General features: G+C 36.9%; 1 protein-coding gene across 1 annotated transcript in view; it reads left to right on the forward strand.

Moving 5' to 3' along the window:
* The window catches only part of ARAP2 (ArfGAP with RhoGAP domain, ankyrin repeat and PH domain 2), a gene marked incomplete at both ends in the record, with an annotated part of 211369 nt that overhangs the window by 44553 nt on the left and 143641 nt on the right, over window positions 1-23175 (forward strand). The window contains 3 exons of the mRNA XM_080913098.1: window positions 1365-1434; window positions 12767-12887; window positions 21701-21879. Of these exons, the coding sequence (XP_080769224.1) occupies window positions 1365-1434; window positions 12767-12887; window positions 21701-21879 (370 nt within the window). The remainder of the gene's footprint in view (window positions 1-1364; window positions 1435-12766; window positions 12888-21700; window positions 21880-23175) is intronic.

Consider the following 23175-nt stretch of genomic DNA (forward strand, 5'->3'; position numbering starts at 1 on the left):
ACTAGTGCTTGGGATATGGGAGTTTTTGTATTTTTGGAATTGAAGAGTCACATGACTAAGTATGCATAGCATTGCTGGAAGAAGAGATAGGTCAAGCCAAAAGAGGTTAGGAAGGGGCAGATAAGGGATCAGATGGAAGGAGGCTGTGGACTAGAGTGGTTAGATTAGATGCTCTGTGCGTTCTTATTAATCATTAATTCAGTGTTTATATGTGAATTTGTTGTATGCACTAGGGAACTTCATATTTTTCCCTGTTTTGTGTTAGAGCTGGTTGGTTCTACATATGAATACATTTGCTAATGATTGGTGTAAGAATCTTTCTGTATTTTATACAAATAGTAGATCTTCCACAGGAAAGCAGTGAGAAAAACTCTCCCAGGGCCAGAACATTCTTTTTCTATCTTTAACTCTCACGAAAGCCACAGGAAATGATACTAAGTCTTTAAATGTGTTTTAAAACTGCAAGGGAGGAGGGGAGAGGCATTCTTGATGTTGACTGGTTTTACTTTTCCCAATAGGAAGTTAGTTTTGGTATGTATTTAAGGAAGATGATATCTTGATGGCACCAGTCTAGGCTGAAAGTATGTATAGAGAAGAGGGTACTAAACTATGTACTGTTGAGTATATGTTTGTTGGGAGGAGATGGGGGAGGGACTGAAGCAAAACAGAAACCAAATGTGTGCACAAAAGCTGCTTCAGCTCACCCCTGTAAAGTCAGAAAAAGTCTTTTTTTTTAATTCTAAATATCAAAATGTGATTATTTCATTTTTCCTTGATTTTTCATGTCAGAATTTTAAACTGCACTTGCCTTTTATGCAATCCTATTTCAACTATATGCTGTTTTAAGTGACTATAAATGGCTCCTTGTTTTGGCAGGAATCTTTCAACACCATTGTTTGAAATAAATTATTTATATGTTTAAATTTAATTAATTATACTGAATTAGCTTAGCAATATAGTATTCATTCACCAAAGATCAAAGTAAAATAAGATTTATACATAAGCTTAGTGAAGGATGACAGTGTCATGTCATATGTTTAGTGAAGGATTATCTTTTTGATAGACTATGGGTCCAGTGATGTCAGATGGGTCCTCATTTTGTTTTGCAGTGACCCACACAGCTGCATGTGAAAGCAATGTTGACATTATTATTTTGCAGATACCTACATTATCTAGCTAGAAAATATTATTATACACATTTTCCCTGTGTACCATAACTAAAAATCTAGACCTGAACATCATTACAGTCTCTTGTTACCTCTATTGTTTAACAGCACAATGATATCTACTCAACATAGGGACATGACAGATACATTTAAATTTGTGTAATGGAATATAAAATAATGCTTTCATATATTTTACAGAAAACGCATGTTTCAGAAGAGATGGGTGAAATTTGATGGCCTTAGCATTTCTTACTACAATAATGACAGAGTAAGTACATTTACAATATTCAAACATTATTCTACATACACTAAGTGTATAGGAAACAAGGAAATAGTTGAATGTTTTTAAGGATAGAAAATAGATTATCAATATGAAAAGAACTCGACTATGATAAGGTCACTCTTCATGATTTAATTTCATAGAATATATAGCTAATTTTTAGCTTATGCATCTAATAGTTATTCTTGTAGCATCATCTATACATCATAGGGGATCCTATGAGAAATGTAAGTATGAATACAAAATTACCTTCATCAACAGAACACCAAGTGATGTATAAAAACCACACCACAAATAGAAAATTGAAAAGTGAGGAGTGGTTGTCTCATTCTCTGGGAGTGAGAAGGGCTTGCTTGGGATTCTATTGCTATCAGTTTAGAAGAAAAGAAGTTTGTACAAAAATAAATGCTGGAGAGTAAGAGTTATTTATAGAAAGAATATGGAAAAAGCTGGCACGAAAAACTTTTGGCCATATCACAAAGCATGTGGTGTTTCCTGGTTATGTTGGGAATATGCTCTGTGATAGGATCAGTCCTCTGTATACTAGCTTGTTCATTGGTATTGATAAAATCATATACACAAAAGGTTCCAACTGTACTGTAGATGTACATCTCTTTTATCTTATTCTTTAAATTATACATTAAAACAACTGTTTACATTACATGTCCATATATGGGATAAGTAATCTGTTGGTGATTACACATTCAGAAAGATATGTATACATTATATGAAGACACAATATCATTATAGTTAAGTGCTTGAGCATTTGTGGGTCCTGGTGTCTGATGAGTTTCTGTACTCAGTCCCTTTCAGATACTGAGGGATAGTTTTATCAATTGTTAAACTTAGAAGTTTCACAGGCATAGGTAGCCTCTGTATCACCTTTTTGATTTTTGTTTGGTAATTTTCTCAGTGAATAGGTGAAACTGATAAATGTAACATGTTTTAATTAATTAAAATGGAACACATTTCATTGTATTCCAATTTAACATTGTTTTCTCAATTAGAAGTTTATACTACATTATATTTGTGTTAATTTTTTTTTTGGCTTGAAGACAGATAGATGTCTCTACTGTTGGAAGGCAAAAGAGTTTAGATACTTACAGACACAAAATAGCATGAGTTGAAACAAACTCTTGCTGCCATAGTGAGAACAGTAGAAGGCTTCAGGTCAATTTGATTCATTTATACAGTGACCTAGATAGAGTAACAAAATGGTTTAAACAAACATCCTCATGGCCTGCAAAGTGGTGGCATGGTTTATTGCAGTACAGAGGAATTGTATTCAGGAGTGGGGAGCCTTTCTTGTCTCGTAGTTGTGTTGGTGTGTTTTTTGCTCTAGTCGCATTTAAGGAGGGATTTCTGCTATGTGTCCAAGCAGACTGGTTTTCTCTCCATCATCTCAGAGCCTACCATATTTGAACAGCAGTGAGCCTATTATCATTTCAGATATTCCTGCAATTAAAATGTTATTAAAAGTTTATATTCATGTGATTTCCTAGAAATCTTTTAACTGAGCCCTACTCTTTAAAACATATTCCAGTGGTATATTTCTTTAGACATTTCAGTCGCTCACACCCAGATGATAGATTTTATCTTGCCAAAACATTCCATAATTTGGGAGTTGTTTCTTTAAAGGGCACAGATTGTACCGGGGTCCCTCTGAAAAGACACATGCTTACTAATCACAGCTAATGCTCTGGCTCCATGTGCCCCTAAGTGCATGTTGGGCATCAGGAGGTGATATTGCAGAAGTTTCATTTTCTGGATTTCTTCTATGTTCCTCAACATCACCCCATTCCCACTCATCTGTGGGCAGAATTGCTCTATGGTTGTTTCATTATCTGAAAGTGGCAGGTAAATGACAGATTTGACCTAGATATCTGTGTGGTAAAACCTCAAGTGGTGATTTAAAATTTCTTTAAGGAAAATTTTACACTTTGGGAAACAGGAATTTTTTAAGCCTGCTATCCATCTTTTTTTGTTATTGTTGTTGTTTTGTTTTTACACTTTATTGTCTTTATATTGTTGTTATAAGAAAAATACACGAGCCTGGCCGATCTGCCACCCGGCTCATAGAGGCTGAGCAACTGGTGGGTGGGAGACCTGGGCTGCAGGGGAGCAGAGAGATCTCTGCGGAGTGCACAGGGAAAGTGCACACCCTACTTTGCCCAGCCCTGCCTTGCCCGATCCAGCGATTGGGAACAGAAAATTAGAACTTCTGTTTCCACCCGGAGGCAACTTCAGGACGCAGAGCTGAGCCTGGCCCATCTGCCACCCGGAACAGAGGCTCGTAGAGGCTGAGCAACTGGTGGGTGGGAGACCTGGGCTGCTGGGGAGCAGAGAGATCTCTGCGGAGTGCACACGGAAAGTGCACCCCCTACCTTGCCCTGCCCTGCCGTGCCTGATCCAGCAACCAGAAACAGAACGTTGAAACTTCTGCTCACACCTGACAACTCTGAGGCATAAAACAGGGCTTGGCCCATCTGACACCTAGACCAGTAAAGAACCAGGGACACAGACCAGAGACAAGGGGAAGGCAAGAACATATCACTGACAACAAAATGGCAAGAGGAAAGAGAAAGAGTATATCCCAAGGAAACCAAGACAATCTAGCAACACCAGAAACCAGCTCTCCCATAACAGCAAACATCAGAATTTCAAACACTCCAGAAAAAGAAGACACAGACCTGAAATCATACCTCAAGATGCTGATAGAGATACTTAAAAAAGAAAGGGAAGAAAAGCAAAAAGATTCAGAAGCTTTTAAAGAAGAAACAAGAAAAACACTCAAAGAACTCAAAGAACTAGAGGAAAACAGAACCAAAGAAATAAAGGAATGGAAGAGGGAAATTAAAACAGAAATTGACACAATAAAGAAAACGCTAAAAGAGATAACCCTAAAGTCAGAACACCAAAAAAAGAAATCAGGAGACACAGAAGCAAGCATTTCCAATAGATTACAAGAGATCGTGGGGCAGAAGACAACATTGCAAACATAGACAAAACAGCCAGAGAAGATGCAAAAAACAAAAAGCTCCTAACCCAAAATGTCCAGGAAATCCAAGACACAATGAGAAGACCGAACCTAAGGATAATAGGAATAGAAGAGGGAGAAGAGTATCAACTAAGAGGCACAGTAAATATCTTCAACAAAATCATAGAAGACAACTTCCCTACTCTCAAGAATGAGATGACCACGAGCATAAACGAAGCCATCAGAACTCCAAATAGGTTGGACCAGAGAAGAAATACCTCCCGACACATAATAGTAAAAACATCAAGTGCCCAAAGTAAAGAAAGAATACTAAAAGCAGTAAGGGAAAAAGGCCAGGTAACATATAAAGGCAGACCAATCAGACTCACACCCGAATTCTCAACAGAGACTATGAAAGCTAGAAGAGCCTGGACAGACATCATGTACTCCTTAAGAGAGCAAAAGTGCCAGCCCAAGCTTCTATACCCAGCAAAACTATCAATCACCATCGATGGAGAGACAAAGATATTTCAAGACAAATCAAAATTCACACAATATCTGACCACAAACCCAGCACTACAACGAATTATAGGTGGAAAACCCAATACAATGAGGGAAAATACAGCCTAGTAAAAACAAGAAAACTCCTAAACAAGAAAACTAAAAGAAGAAAAAAACACAGAAACAACTCAACCCAAAAGGCAATAATGGCAGGAAACAGAATCAACTATTCCTTGATATCTATTAGCATAAATGGTCTCAACTCCCCAATAAAGAGACATAGACTATCAGACTGGATACATAAACAAAATCCAGCCTTTTGATGCATACAGGAAACTCATCTCAGAGACAGAGACAGACACTATCTCAGAGTAAAAGGGTGGAAAAAAAACTGCCAAGCAAACAGCTCCAAGAAGCAAGCTGGAGTGGCTATTCTAATATCGAATAAAGTAAATTTCCAACCAAAAGTTATCAAATATGGTAAGGAAGGACACTTTTTACTCATTACTGGGGAAATCTGTCAGGAGGAACTCTCAATCCTTAACATATATGCTCCAAAAAAAAGTCACCCACATTCATAAAGGAAACCCTACTAACGCTCAAAAAATACATTTCACCCCACACAATAATAGTGGGAGATTTTATACCCCACTCTCACCAATGGACAGATCAGGGAAACAGAAACTGAACAAGGACTCTGCAAAACTAGCAGAGACTTTGAACCAACTAGAATTAATAGATATATACAGAACATACTATCCCAAAGTAAAAGAAACACCTTCTTCTCAGCACCCCATGGCACCTTCTCAAAAATTGACCACATAATTGGACACAGAATGAGCCTTCATCGATATAAGAAGATTGAAATACTCCCATGCATCCTCTCAGATCACCATGGTCTACAGCTGGTCTTTAACAACAACAAAAACAACAAAAAGCACATATACACATGGAAAGTAAACAACGCTCTGTTAAAGGATAGCAGGGTCAAAGAAGAAATAAAGAAAGAAATTAAGGATTTTCTAGATTTCAACGAAAACGAAAAGACAACATACCCAAACCTATGGGTTGCAATGAAAGCAGTATTGAGAGAAAAACTCATAGCCCTAAGTGCTTCCAAAAAGAAACTGGAGAGAGCTCACATCAGCAACCTCACAGCACAGCTAAAAGCCCTAGAACAAAAGGAAGCAGATATACCCAAAAAGAGTAAACGGCAAGATATAATCAAAATTAGGGCAGAAATAGACCAAATAGAAATAAAAAGAACCATTGAAAAAATCAACAAAACCAAGAGTTGGTTCTTTGAGAAAATCAACAATATTGATAAACCCCTAGCCAGACTAACTAGAGGGCAAAGAGAGAGTATCCAAATTAACAAAATCAGAAAGGAAAGTGGAGACATAACAACTGAAACTGAGGAAATTCAAGAAATCATCAGATCCTACTAGAAAAACTTATACTCCACAAAATTGGAAAATCTGGAGGAAATGGATGAATTCCTAGACAGATACAAGGTCCCAAAGTTAAACCAAGACCAAGTAAACCATTGAAATAACCCTATAACACCTAAAGAAATAGAAGAAGTCATCAAAAGCCTCCCAACCAAAAAAAGCCCAGGTCCAGATGGGTTAAGTGCAGAATTTTATCAGACTTTTATGAGGATATAACCCCAATACTCGCCAAACTATTCCAAAAGATAGAATCAGATGGAATATTACCCAACTCATTTTTTGAGGCTACAATAACTCTCCTACCTAAACCACACAATGACCCTACAAGGAAAGAGAACTTCAGACCAATCTTACTTATGAACATTGATGCAAAAATACTCAACAAAATCCTTGCAAACCGAATCCAAGAACACATCAAAACGATCATTCATCATGAACAAGTAGGCTTCATTCCTGGGATGCAGGGATGGTTTAACATAAGGAAATCCATCAACGTAATCCACCATATAAACAAACTCCAAGACCAAAATCACATGGTCATCTCACTAGACGCTGAGAAAGCATTCTACAAAATCCAACACCCCTTCATGTTAGAAGTCCTGGAAAGAACAGGATTCCATGGCCCATACTTAAACATAATAAAAGCTATATACAGCAAACCAACAGCCAACATCAAACTTAATGGCGAGAAACTTGAAGCAATCCCACTAAAATCAGGGACTCGACAAGGCTGCCCACTCTCCCCCTACCTATTCAACATAGTACTTGAAGTCCTGGCTGGAGCAATTAGACAGCAAAAGGAGATCAAGGGGATACAAATCAGAAAGGAAGAGATACAAACATCACTCTTTGCCGATGACATGATAGTGTACTTGAGTGACCCCAAAAATTCCACCAGAGAACTCCTACAGCTGATAAACAAGTTCAGCAAAGTGGCTGGATACAAAATTAACTCAAACAAATCAGTAGCCTTCCTGTACTCAAAGGACCAGCATGTGGAGAAAGAAATTAGGGAAAACGTACCCTTCACAATCGTCACAAAAACTATGAAATACCTTGGTGTGACTCTAACTAAGCAAGTGAAGGACCTGTATGACAAGAACTTCAAACCTCTAAAGAAAGAAATTGAGGAGGATCTCAGAAAATGGAAAGATCTCCCATGCTCATGGATTGTAAAAATCAATATCTTAAAAATGGCCATCCTACCAAAAGCAATCTACAGATTCAATTCAATCCCCATCAAATTTCCAACCCAGTGCTTCATGGAATTGGAAAGATCAATGTGCAATTTCATATGGAATAACAAAAGAACTAGAATAGTGAAATCCATCCTCAGCAACAAAAAAACATCTGCGGGAATCACTATCCCTGACCTCAAGCTATATTACAAGGCAATTGTGCTGAAAACTGCATGGTACTGGTACAGAAATAGGCATGTGGATCAATGGAATAGAATATCAGATCCATATATGAGCCCTCATGTATATGGTCACGTGATTTTTGACAAAGGAGCAGTATACATTCAATGGGAAAAGGACAGCCTATTCAACAAATGGTGCTGGTCCAACTGGCACTCAGCATGCAAAAGAATGAAAATAGACCCTTTCTATCTCCTTTTACAAAGCTCAAGTGTAAGTGGATCAAAGATTTCCACATTAAACCAGATACACTGAAACTATTAGATGAGAAAATAAGGAAAACCTTAGAACACATAGGCACAGGAGAAAATTTCCTGAACAAAACACCAATGGCTCAAGCTCTAAGGACATAGATTAACAAATGGGACTTAATGAGATTGCATAGTTTCTGTAAGGCTAAGGACATCGTCAAGAAAACAAAATGGCAGCCAACAGAATGGGAAAAGATCTTTACCAACACCACATCAGATAGAGGCCTAATATCCAAGGTATACAAGGAACTCAAAAAGCTTGACACCAGAGTATCAAATAACCCTATTAACAATGGGGTACAGAGCTAAACAAAATGTTTTCAGTTGAGGAACACTGAATGGCCTAGAAACATCTGAGGAAGTGCTTGACATCCTTAGCCATCAGGGAAATGCAAATCAAAACAACCCTGAGATTCCACCTCACACCAGTCAGATTGGCCAAGATCCAAAACTCAGATGATAGCAGATGCTGGCGAGGCTGCGGAGAAAGAGGAACACTTCTCCACTGTTGGTGGGGTTGCAAGCTAATACAACCACTCTGGAAATCTGTCTGGCGATACCTCAGAAAATTGGATATAGTACTACCTGAAGACCCAGCTATTCCACTTCTGGGCATATACCCCAGGGACACCTTAATACACAACAAAGATATATGCACCACAATGTTTATAGCAGCTCTATTTATAATAGCCAGAAGCTGGAAGCAACCCAGATGTCCTTCAGAAGATGAATGTATACAAAAATTGTGGTACATATACACAATGGAATACTACTCAGCCACCAGAAACAATGACTTAACCAAATTCTTAAGAAAATGGCTGCATCTAGAGAATATCATCCTGAGTGAGATAACCCAGTCACAAAAGAACAGACATAATATGCAGTCACTGATAATGGAATGCTAACCCCAGAGGCTTGCACTCCCCCAGAAACAACTCACAGACTGTATGAAGTCCAAGAAATAAAGAAAACAAAACAAAAGAAAAAAAATATTTACAAAACAAGAAAACTTTAACTATTTCCATGTTACATGTTGTTTTACTTTAGCTCATTGTAACTATTAAGTTTTCAAGGCATACAATCCAACCTTGAAAAAAATCAAGTACTGACTAAAAAATATAATCATATAGTTTTATGTAAAAATCATGTTAAAATCTCAAAAAAATACTGATAAAAATGTATAATTTTAAGCAAAAAATGTTTAAAATCTGTACATTTATCTTTGTCTTGTAAAATAAAGTTGTTTAAAAAATAAAAAAAAGAAAGAAAAATACACAATCAACCCTACCGTGTTGGAAAAAATCACAAGTTTTACTTAAGATTTCATATTATATTATAAATGAATCCTTAGATAACTTCTGACTTCCTGGGGTTGAACTGACACAGTATTTATTTTGCAAAATAGTTTTGATCATTTCTTTGTTTTCCACATGTCTCTTAGAGAAGTTATTTTTTAAAAATAGTTTCATCATTATTTATAGGCATTTAGTTTTTTTTAATAAACTGCTTGCTAATCTCTTCTTTCTTTTTTCTATTTTATTCCTATTTTTTCAATGTTGTTTGGATTTCCATCACTGACAAATAGGTTAGAAGTAGTACAGAACAAACTCTTAATTTTCTCATTATAATTATTGGGAGATTAGAGTTTTGAAAAGGAATGGAACACCTAGGTAACAATGTTTAAATGATTTTAGACATTTAAAATTTTTGTGTCTGGTATCTGCCATAGCATACATATAACGAACATATTCATAAGCTGTCTGTAAAAAAGCCCTGCTCCTTTCATCTCTGTAGTTTGCCAGACAGTGGGAATATGTTCTCTCTTCCCAGTCTCTAAAGTGTTTAGTGGTCTAGATTTGCCTTCATATTGCCCTTAATAAGATTATCACAGGTCATGACAATTTTGATTATCTAAATTTAATGTATGTTTATTATAAATCAAATACACACATTATTGTGAGACTGGAATAATTACATGTCACTACTTTAGGAATGGTAGGACTTGAAAGAATGGATCCAATAAATGAAATAGACTGAAGTTCCAACAACCATTCAGACAATTTATACTCAGGGAGTTAAGAAAGACCAGATGATTATAAAGTTCTTAGGACTTCAAGCTGTATATGATTACCAGGCCAAACCCAATATGACAAAAACAAGTTTTTCCATAGAGGCACATAAAAGTTTAAGTACTTTATTGAATAGCAACAGCAATCAGTAATAAATAATCAGAAGTAAAATCACTCCTCTCCACTATACCTAGGAAGAGCACAAAAGCACATTCCAAGAACAAATTTGTGATTTGAACAAACTGTTGAACAATTTTTGTCCTCTTTTCTTGGAGTATTCTCAAAAGTTCTCAGAATTATTCTCACCCAACTGCAGTTCTGGATCATATTCCTACAATAAGGATGAAGGTTTGAGAGAAAAATCTGAGCAGAAAAAATTTTGTTCAGTAGAGTTATTCTGAGCTATGAAGGATTGATTTTAAATATAAAGACCAGAGTTGTTTATCAATGGGAGCCATTCACTTTCCTAAGTCACATGTAAATGACATATTCATTGTTGGCTGCATGAGAAGATCTAGGAACTGAAGCCTTCATGTTATATGTATCTAGAATATTGTTAGAGCATGAATATGAGTTTGACATATATATTGATTAAGGGAAGTGACGTTAGGAAAGAAGAGTGAAGAAATTGTCAATGAAACTAAAGAAGATACTTGGTTCATAAAGTGCATGTTGGCAGTCAGAGAGAGCCCATCCTTTCTGAAGAACAGAGTATTGCTGATCTCATCTGCCTGTGAGGGCAGAGGGGTATTAAGAGAGGTGTGCTCTCAGTTTAGTACATTCTTCTCTTAAACTGTTATTTTGAGTATAGTATCTGTGTTCCCACATAAGATTACTGAAGTTTCTAACATGTTACTTTAAAATAGTAGGTCTCAACCTCCCTAATGCTGTGAGTCTTTTAATACATGTTTTTGTGACCCTCAACCATAAACTTATTTTTGTTGCTACATCATAACAGTAATTCTGCTACTTTATGGATCATAATGTAAATAGTTTTGGAGACAGGTGTTTCTCTTAGGGGTCACAACCCACAGGCTGAGAACTACTGGTTTGGACTTTGTGTTTATGTGACAAAATATCTGGCATAAGTGGAAAGAGATTTATTTGGAGTTGTGGTTTTGAAGCATTTGACTCCATTGATTCTGAGCTAATGCAAAACAGCAGGATGGCAAGAATGTGTAGTAGAACCCATGTCACAGTAGTTAACATGCAGTGATCAAGGAAGGACAGGGCCAGATTTAACATTTAAAATATACTAGTGATGACCCCTGTGTTTCCCAATTAGTCTTAAACTTACTACCACATTCTAAAATATATGTTACCAGGAAAGCTCTGAATCGTTGATAAATGACCTTGGAAGTGGGCTTACACATTCAAACTATAAGTTGTACCTTCTGCCATGGGAGGGACTGAAAGAAAAATCCATAAAGGGCCTATGTAAACTCTTCTGATATTCAGACCTTCTGGATGTGAGGATGGTCTTACAGACTCATCTTTCTTGACAACTCTGTGTTCTTTACTATTTACTGTTTTTAGGGGGGAGGGATCTATTTTGCATTATTCAACCTCTGTCTTTTTTTTCCCCTTTAGTTTGTGTCATCAGAATTCTGTCTGCCCACATGGCAAAAGTTAAATTTTAGTAAAAGTTAAATTTTCTAAAAGTCAGGATGAGATTTCACCATGTTTTTAAAATGCTTCTCTGCCTGTTAGAAGGAATTGAGGATCTTTTTGACTTATGTGTCCCAAAATTTGAATTCACTTCTGAACTTAAATTACCTGGTTTCTTGAGTGTATAATGAGTCTGAAGTTTCTAACACAGGGACACTATTAATATTTTTTCACTCTCAGCAAATCGTTGAAATCATTGATGATCATTCTGTCCAGAAGTTTGGGAGTTCTAAGGGAAAATGAACTTTGAGGAACAGTAGTCAGGGTTTTGATGACCTTGGAAGTCAAGTTTTAATATGTGTGCAAATGCTATTTTCTGGCAGCAGATGCATCTTTCTTCATTTGTCTTTATTGTTTTCCAGAGGCATCTTCTTACACCGTAGCACAGGCTAGCCTCTAGCTTATGAGTATCCTTTTATTCCAGACTCTCAAAATTTTGGGATGAAAGCATGAACTACCATGCCTGGCTTTTTCTTACCCATTATACACTAGGGTATATTAAAAACATGCGACTCAGTATGAGACCAAAGTTATCATCAGAGCATTGAGGATACAGTTAATTAGTTAAATCTGACAGGCTGCTTAGGTAGGTTTTGTTCTCGGTATAATGCAGCAGTATTATGAGATGGTTTCTGTGACAGTTCCTGTTGTGACCAGCAGATGCCTGCAAACACCATCGAATCATTGTGACCAGACTGATTCAGAGAATGTAATTCTGGGTATAATGCTGGTCTATCAGTGTTCTTTTTATTTGGTGCTTTGCCTTTTAAAGCTAGACAACTAGAAAACTGAAAAGATCATTTTTTTAAAAAAGCACAGGACATGTTATAATTTTTGCAGTATTGAAAATCAGTGTGTTTTGTCACTTTAAAATTTTACATAGAAATCATTGAAGAAAAAATGTGAATATTGAGCCTTTCTTATTTTATAATATGTTCAGAATTTTATACTTATCTGTCTTCATCTTCTTCTCTAACGACTATAGGAGATGTACTCAAAAGGAATAATTCCCCTCACTGCGATATCCACAGTACGGGCTCAAGGAGACAACAAATTTGAAATTGTTACAACACAAAGGACTTTTGTTTTTAGAGTAGAAAAAGAAGGTAAGATTATTTTCCATCTCTCTTTCTTTTCCTCCCTCCCTTGTCTCTTGTAAGAATATGGCTTTGTTACTCAGGCTGACACAGAATTGAGTGTTCAGTCTACAGTGACCTTGAACTCTGAATCCTCTGCCTCATTTCTCCAAGCACTGAAAAGTCAGGTACACACCACCATACCTTTGTGTAAGATAATTTAATTATCACTGCAAACATACTTAGAGCCCTTTGTTTCTCACAAAGCAGATTAATAAAACTATAACTACTTTTAACTCTATTACTCTCAAACGCTTTATATTTTTAAAAAGATTTTTTTGAGTGTATAATGTTAAAACCTAAATTGACAAGTTGCTCTTTGTGTGGTTTTTATTACATATAAAAATCATTTAGTAGGGAGCTATTAAGTGTGGAGCATTTGTTTAAGCTAAAGCTATATAACAGTGAATATTGACAAAAATATTCTCTCACAGAGGCTGTTTCAGTGTGTGATTTTGATAATGAAAAGTAGGTATTTAATACTAAAATGCAAATGTCCTAATTATAAACAAACCGATTTTAGGGAAATATAAACAAGGAAGTCCTTAGCCAAATATGCTGGCACAGTAATCTTTGGGTTACAGATTTTTGCTGACTATACTCACTGTATTATTTTCATGAGAATCATCAACTATATGACTCTTCACACAAAGGTGACATGTGGGGGAGAAAGAAATGTTTTTTGCTGAGAACAATGACTCGAGTTTATCCCTGGGAACCGTATCATGGACAGAGAGAGATGATTCCTGCACATCATCTTCAGACTTATCCATGCAGAAGGCACACGTTGTATCCCCACACCTAAGCACCCATTTGTATGCATACATATAAACACATACATACAGACACATAAATGTGAATCTAACAGTATATGTGCTTTCTATATGTGTTTAAAAATGTACAGAAGAATATTTTCTGGAGTTGGTTAGTACAGGAGGGAAAAGTAATGGGAAATGGATGTTCTGTATCACACTTTTGGTTGATTCTCATGATGTGGATGGCTATAAACTGCACTAGGTTTAAATAACATCCTGATTTAATAATAAGAGATTTTTCTTGTTTTAGGAACTATGTTGGTGTAGATTTATAACTGACCTGAGTTTTAGCAAAGTGCTGTCCCAGTATGCTCGATTTCAATAAAAATTGTTTAAGGAACTTACTGAGTATTGTGTATATACCAGGCATTTTGTCAAATTCAGCATCTTAACAACCTTGTAATGCATCTTGCATGGTTATTATTCCATTTTAAACATGAGAGCATCTACCAACAGATGGTAACTACCCTGATGCTAACCACTGAGCAACAGCATTGCTCTTTAGACTACTTAAGTCCCAGGATATGTGTTAATATATGGCACCAAGAAAGTGTTCAATAAATATATATTCTAAGAAAGTTCTAACTATTCCTTTAGCTGATCAATAGTGAGTGTGTTCAGCTGCCCGTCAGGGAACAGTGTTTTTCAGACTTTGATTACTGATGATTTATGAGATCAAACTAGAAGCTGCTAGAAACATAAACACCACACTAAGCCCCCTAAGACATAGCATAAAAATATCAAATATCAATGCTTATAGGATATGTTATTTAACAAATTTATGTTGATCTTGTATATGGATAATGTTGAAAACATCTTGTATTTCTATTTATTTTTTTAATTTTAAACCTTTAAGCTAAAATATAATCACAATACTTCTTTTCTTTTCCTTTGTCCAGACCCTCCCAAATACCTTCTCTCAAACTACTTTTATGTTCTACCTTGAAGCTCAAGATAACTTCCTCTTCCCCAATTATTGTTGTTTTATACACACACACACACACACACACACACACACACACACACACTCAAACACACACACACACACACACACACACACACATATATATATATATACATATATATACACACACAGTATTGCACACACATGTATTTACAAATATATAAATACAACCTAGAGTCAGTTTATATGATTTCAGTGATAACCAATTTATATTGGTTAACCATTGGGGTACTTATCCCTGGAACAGGTTAACTTTCTTTGCCAGTAATCATTTGCCTGTAGTCCCTGTCTAGTGCTGTGGACCTGTGAGAATTTTCTCCCTTTCATGTAACATGTATATTGGTATTGCCATTTTAAATGTTGGATATGCAGACATTTCTATGAGAGACAGTGTCACAGCAGCAGACTTCCTGATATTCTGGCTCTTAACATTTTTCCCACCCCTTTCTCTACCTTGGGGCCTAAACTATTGATGCAAGAGCATGATATAGATGTGGATGGGCTCCTTACTATCCATTTATGTCTGTATTGTGTCTAGTTGAGGTTTTCTGCTATTGTCTCCATTTACTTAAAAAAAAACTTCTTTGACAAGGGGTGGTGGCTATACTTATAGGGGAGTATAAGGATAAAATTCAGAGTGTAGTAAAGAATTATTCTAGTCTAGCAAGTTGGCTATTGTAGATTGTCTTCTACAACCCATGGCCTCACTAGCCATGGAAAGTTGGCTACCTTTCTTGTACCAGGCATTGTTCCCTACTGTTGAGTGTATTTCAAGTACAGATAACTGCTGTTGGTTACCATCAACACATGAATGCCATTTACTGTGCCTTATGGACATCTTCCCATTTTTATCACTCCAGTGGTTCATGGATTCCAAACAGCTGGTTGTTAATTGCTTTCCTCCCTTGGCAGCTTTCATAGTATTTTCTGGTACTGTGGAAACTATACTGCAGGACTCTAACTCCCAAAGCCATACAGATCATGGCTGTTACTGTTCATTACCTAGTGGAGGTTGAAGGTAAGCCCAGGCTGATGATGTCCACATAGGACACCAGAATCAGATTACATAAGTTTACTTGGCGTTTACAAGGACATAGCACTGAAACAGAGATCACTAACCTGACCCACAGCCACCTTCATTCCTTTATAAATTACCCTCTTGACCACCTCTACCCTGGAACATTTTATAGCATTCTGTATGAGTAACCTCTTCTGCAAATCATACCTAAAATATCATTATAGTTTGGTATCTCTTATATTTAAAATATCTAATGCTTTGATTATTCTGGGTTACAAAATAAAAATATTGCTGTTTTTTGTTTAATTTTGCATTATGTTAAAATAGTATTACTTTTAAAATAGTCTCCTTCAGAAAGACATTTTATATTGAACCATTTGCTCTGGAATAAGATGGTTATTTTGTAGTTCATGGCATTATGGTCTCCAGTCGTATGTATATCTGTTCATAGCTGCCTATATGGCATTATCTAGACAGGTAATGCTATGGGGACCCACCACTCAAGGTTAGAGCAGAGATAAATATTCTGATGGGGTTTGTGTCCAGCACTGCTCTCACATCTTGGCTGTTATTTGTAGGTGTTGTGTTTCTGTCCCTCTGAGCACATTGCAACACTGGATCATAGGCTAGTCAGCTTGAGGCATCAGATAGACCCCCAAGGCAGTTCTGACTCAAATACCCAAGAGGCTCCTAAATTACAAACAGTTTATTAGACCAGGCATAAGGAGCAGGGTTATAAGAACAACATGCCAGAAGCATGAAATTATGAAATATTTTCTAACTCTTTCATTTTGCATTCTCCTTATTGTCATTAAAGGTGACTCTGCTTTATTGAATACTCCATATTGTTCTGGAAATCTCTTAAATATGTTTTAGGACCATGCTAGGATTCCAAATTCCTTTAAAATATTATATCATGAAAATGTCTTTTGAGCAAAGGAGTGTAGAAATTTCTCTCTACATTTCAGAAGTAATATTAATAATATACTTCTTGGATTAGAGAAATAGCTCAGTGCTAAAGAACTTACTGTGCAATGACAAGAACCTGGGTTCCCTCCCAGGTGCATATAAAGGGTAGAAGAAAGTTTGTGATTCCAGTGCTGCTCTGGCAAAATAGGAAGCAGATAAAGGAGGATCTGGAAATTGACAGACAAGCTACTCTATCAGCGAGCAAAAGCCTATCATGCACGAGGCCAAAGCTTGCAGTGACAATGCAGGCTGTGCTCTGACCTCTACCCTCAGACCATGGAAGTCATTTGTGTGTGTGTGTGTGTGTGTGTGTGTGTGTGTGTGTGTGTGTGTGTGTGTGTATACACAATACTACTCAGTGCTACTCAGTACTACTCAGACATTTGCCCAGTTTCAAACTCTGTATGTGTCTGTAAGCTTTCTGAAGTTTGGATGGCTATTTTGAAGCAATTAGTGTGTCTTTATCTCTGTGATGTTTTCTCTTGCAAATTATTCAGAATATATATATTTCTCTTTACTCCCACTTCCCACCTCTCATTTCCTCTTTCAAAAGGTTCCCTTCTCACATTCTTGTCTTTTTTATTTTGTTTTATGACACATTGTTTTTAGCCAGGATCATCTGTGTGTCTGTGGGTATAGAAGTATCTATTGAATCCTGATGTCCTAATAGTTTGATGCACAACTGAATATATCTGTCCCTTGCCCACAACCAACAATTTTTAAAAAATTCCAGTTAAGCATACGGCTCCATGAGCTTTTTTTCTGATGTTATTTGATATATCAATCTTGTCAAGACCCAGTGCATGTAATGGAAGTTGTAATGAAATCACATTTACAATGGCCATCTTGTGCTGAAGATAGCATTTCTTAAGTCTACTCCCCATGTTAGCCTCTTAATGGTTTCTTAATAATTTTCTGAAATTTTCTCTAAGCTTTATAAAATTGATGACCACTCCATATTAAGGAATCCATGTCTGGTACTATAAACTTGGTTCAAACCCTATGTCTGGGAAGGTCATAGACCCTCACTGCTGTTTATAGTTAAATAGTTTTGGCACAAAATTATAGTCTATATATAGTTTATGTTTATATCCATAGAACCTATGCTTTGCAGTGAGCTGTAGTAAATGTGGAGACACCTAACTTCTCAAGGTCTTTAAAATAAATGACAGACGAGAGTACTCAGCTCTAAAAAAAAAACATTCTTTTCTTATTCTATGCTTATTTCCCATTCTTCTTGGAAGCCTTGGAAGGTAAATGATTCTAGGGATCAATCAATTTCTGGTAGTACTGCTCTAATATATATGCTTAAAACATGCACTTGACAATTTCAAATTAATTTCTGGGAGATAATATGCTAGCTGTGATCTAAAAACGACAAAGCTTTTGGGTCTATTATGTTATAGTTATATTTGAAACTTGTATGAATATTCAGCAAAACAACTGTTATTTAGATCACTTGGCAGAAATACCTTGTATAAAACTAAGATTCACAAGTGATAACCACAGTAAGGTGGGAACTCTTCCCAAAAATATAGCACATTTCTCTAGTGGTATATTTCTATTGCTGAAGATGTCACACTGTGGAGGAGTTGTTGCTTGCTGACCTTAACTCAAGATTTCATGATGCTTTCAGACATATAATAGCTTTGGGGGTATTTAGAGTGTACTTCATTCGGATATGGAAGAAAACACCCATTTGTGGGGATTATGTAATACCTAGAAAGTCAGTAGTGACTTTGATCTTTGAACATTTAAAGTTGAGGAAGGATAGTGATAATTTAGAAATTAAGACTTACTATGAAACAATTTTTCCTCCTTCATTAAATATGAGTACATCTCATATGAAGACTTATTGTAATCTACAATGAAGTTCCTGTGTTAAGGCTTATAATAGAAGCTAGACTAAATCTCATGGTTTGGTACTGTTTACTCTTTCTATAAAAAATTTTTGCTACCTGAGATTCAGTCTGATTAATTAATTAATTAATTAATATATATATTATTTATTTATCATCTATCTTTTTACCTACTTATTATTTATTCATCTTTATTTAGATTTAATATCCCTTTCTTTAGTTTGGGAGCTATTGATATTATTGCACATAAAGTTTACCTTTTGTTTTTTGCATTTCATCTCATTTACCTACATCCATGGGTCCTTTCTTGTAGAGGTTGTCTTTGCACATATGATGTTGTTAGTCTACTAAGATATGCCAGTGCTCTGAAAATGGCAGTGTTCTGTGAATTGGATTGCCCTGCCAGTTTTTAATGGTCAGTTTATAAGACCAAACTTCCTCTTATTCTGGGCTATTCATTTTTGGGTTAATATCCATGAATCAGTTATGCCTTACTTCCTTTAATACACTGATACTTTGAATGTTCTTATATTTCACTTTAATTTACTTGTATCTCTATTGTCTTACTCTTGAATTCTGTTCTCAGAATGTTTTACCAGTCATAAGAACAGGTATCTCAATTGTGTCTCTTCCTTGCTAGTTTTCCAGAAGTGGTTTTTGCTTTCCTTATCTTCTGTAATTCAAAGTAGTAAGTGGATATTGTCTGTCCATATTTCTTGTAATTGTCTTGTAAGTTCAAAAGTATCGATATGTTCCTTTTAAAGTTAAGTCTCAGAAGTGATGGTAGTTCCTGCTGTTTTTTTCTTGTGCTGTCCTTGCTCAGTGTCCTGATATTCCCTTCTTGCTTTGATTTTATTTTAACATTGTCCTTCATTCTCAAGATTTATCACATACCCCCCCCCCCAATTTTTATGGTGCCAAATATAGTTGTGTAGTAGTTGAACTAACTTTATATTTCAACGATACTTTTCTCAACAACCTTCAGTAAATCCCTTCTCTCTGTTGAATGGACTCATGTATTATTCTATGCCATTTGCATGGCATTTATTCTTGTCTATGCTGTGTTATCTGTTTAAATTTAACAACTTACTGTTTTGATTGCTCCTTAGAGACTATATTACATTTCTCTGCCACCAATAGTGTGTTTTACAAAACTGAAGGTCACTTTGCTTTTTATGGAGGTAGTGTGAATACTATTTGTTACTTTGGAAGCTAAGTTACAAAGCATTGTTTTCAGTTATAAAGAATACAAATGGTGTGTACTCACTAATAAGGGGATATTAGCCCAAAATACCCATTTTACAAACCACAGATCATATGGAGCCTAGAAGAAAGGAAGACCAGGGTGTGGATACTTCAGTCCTGCATTGAGGCGGGAGCAGGATGAGGTGGAGGGAAAGGTGGAGGGAAAGGGAGGCTGTGGAAAGAGAAAGGAGGGAGAAGAAATAAGGGTGGCAATGTCAGGAACTGGAAGAGATGGGAGAGAGGTACAGAGGGGCAAGAAATAGAACAAATATATGTAGCAGGGGGGATGAGGAACTAGGAATAGCCACTGGAGGGTCCCATACACTAGGGAAACAAGAGGCTCCCAGGACCCAACATTTAGCCAAAATGCACAGAGAAGGTGGAGATAGAGCCTGTTGAGACCACCTTCCATAGATAGGCATGGCCCCTGGTCAAGGATGGAGCCACACATCTAACTCTAGGTTTTTAATCCAGAAATATTCCTGTCCAAAGGAAGAACAGGGACAAAAAAAATGGAACAGAAATTGAAGGGCCAACCCGGGACTGCCCCACCTGTGGATCCATCAGATCCGCAGACACCAAATCCAGCACTGTTGTTGTGGTCAAGAGGTTCTTGTTAACACGAACCTATTGTAGTAGTGCCTTGGGAGGTCTAGCCAGAAACAGACCAGTGCAGATGTGGATGCTTGGAGCCAACCATCAGACTGAGCTCAGAGAACATGGTGGAGGGGCTGGCAGAAGGACTAGAGGAGCAAAGGGGGAATTGGAAGAACAACATAGGCTGGCCTGACCACCCAGTTCTCCCAGAGTCTAGACCACCAACCAAGGAGTGTACCTGGAGCGATTCATGGCTCCAGATACATATGTAGCAGAGGATGGCCTTCCCTGACAGCAATGGGAGGGGAGGCCCTTGGTCCTGGGAAGGTATAATGTCCCAGCATGGGCAGATGCTGGAGCAATGAAGCAGGAGAGTATGGGTGGGTGGGGGAAAACTCTCATACAGGCAAAGGGGAGGTGGGATGGTGGATATGGATGGGGGGGGGTTGGTGGATGAGTAACCTGGAAGTGGGATACCATTTGAGATGTAAAACAAATGGAATGATTCATAAAAAGTGAATAAAAATATAAAACATTGCTCTTATAATAAAGACAGGCCAAAGATAATAATAAAAATGTTATAATCATTTGTTGAGCATTTCCCTGCTTAATCCAGCAGTTGTGTAGTGATGCTGCTTTCTTCTGTACTTGTCACTTCCATGCATCTCTGATGAAGTACCTGATAGAGAATTTAAGGGAGGAAAGACTTACCTTGGCTCAGGGATTCAGAGAGTTCATTACCTAGTAGCTTGGTCTCAGGTATTTGAGAAAATCCAACTAGGGAGGAGATATGTAAATTAGAAGTTTCTTCACCTAGTCACAATGAACAATCAGACTTGAATGTCCTTCAAAAGAACTTCTCCTGTGTAGCTGCTTTTTCCAATTCTGACTCTTCACTCTGCTCAACCTCCCAAAATACCATCACCAGCTGGTGACTTTAAGCTTAAACTAGGACCCTAATGGAAATGTGTCATTTTAAAATTATAGCAGAGAGAAAACACAGTCTTGTGAATCATATCAGACATGAAGAAGGTGTTAGGTCTCCAGGGGTTCTTCTAAATGCAGTCATATTTGGGGCTGAAATGGATCCTGAGATGTAGCATTTCCTGTACAATCTGAGAAGAAGCTCATCACACTGGCTCCAGGGCATCTGCATAGTCTTTTCTATTCTGCTAAAATTGAACTCCTACCTCTCCTAACAGTGAAATTTACGTTGTGGTTGTGGTAAAGAATTTGTACAGTTTTGCTTCAGAGTAAGAGGATCTTATGCTGATATTCTTTGTTTCTAATCTTACATATTTTTGCTCTAATTTCAGAAGAGAGAAATGATTGGATCAGCATATTACTAAGTGCACTGAAGTCACCATCACTTACATCACAGTTGCAATCAGCTGTGGCACCTGAGAAATGTGGATATCTTGAATTGAGAGGGTATAAAGCCAAAATTTTTACTGTATTAAGGGGCAACAGTGTGTGGCTTTGCAAAAATGAACAGGTGAGCTTTGCTACATTGATTGTAAATTACTATTCTTTTACTATTTTTTATTTTCTTTACTTACATTTCTAATGTTACTCACTTTTCTGGTTTCCCCTCTGGAATTCCCCCTGTCCCATCTACCCTCCAGCTGCCTCTGAGTGTGTTCCTTTACCCACCCACCCACTCTGTCCTACCTCCCTGTCCTGGCAGTCCCCTACACTGGGGCATTGAGCCTTCACAGTGCCAAGGGCATCTCCTCTCTTTGATGCCTGATACGGCCATCCTCTGCTACATATGTGGCTGGAGCCATGGGTTCCTCCTGTGTACTTTTTGGTTGGTAGATTAGTCTCTGGGAGTTCTGGGGGTCTGGTTTTCTTATGGAGTTGAAAACCCTAGTCTTTAATGATAGCAATGGTGATTAACTTTTAAGCGCTATATGTATTTTTATTTATAATTTTGGCTTTGCTTTAAAAACTCTATTCACAATAACAAAGAAAATCTGAATGAATGCTTTGTTTCAGAAAAGTACCTACATCATATGTGAGGACTTTTAGTGGTCTGAGGAGATAGCATTGTTGAAATGTATGCCTTAATTGAAGTAACATATAGCTATCAGAGAATAATTGTGATTAAATAAGATGTTTATGAATGGGCTGAATTCCATTTCTTTGTGGTAGAAAACAAGAAGGAATTAATAAGTAACCCAGTGTATTAGTTCCTTTTCTGTTGGGGGTTTAAACACCAGGACCAAAGCTCCCTTTAGAAAAAGCAATTGATTTTAACTTAAGGTTCTAGAATAAATAAAGAGTCCATCATGGCAGTGAGGCATGACAGTAAGAATAGGAAGTTCTGAGCAGACATCTTGAACCATAACCATGAGCAAATCAAAGAGGGTGAGTGGGAATAGCCTAGGATTAAAGATCTCTAATCCCACCACAGTCATAATTCTGCAAAGCCACACCTTTTACACCTCTAACACCTCCCCCAAACAGGACTACTGACAAAGACCAAGTATTCAAAAATCTGAGCCTCTGGGGTATATATCTTTCTTGAAACAACCACTTCAAGTTTTATTATCTTTATTTTTCTTTGAGCACATATACTGTTTGCCATAAAATTGCTTTGCCAATACAGGGATAGTATAGAGAGGTGGGTATAGAGATATGAAGGTATATATACTTTCAACTCTATCTATCTATCTATCTATCTATCTATCTGTCTGTCTGTCTGTCTGTCTGTCTGTCTGTCTCTCTATATTTCCTTCTCTTTTGTTATTTTGTTCTTTCTTTCTAGATATATAGATATAGATATGTC

The sequence above is a fragment of the Micromys minutus genome (assembly GCF_963924665.1).
Source record: "Micromys minutus genome assembly, chromosome: 1".
NCBI classification, from domain to species: Eukaryota; Metazoa; Chordata; class Mammalia; order Rodentia; family Muridae; genus Micromys; species Micromys minutus.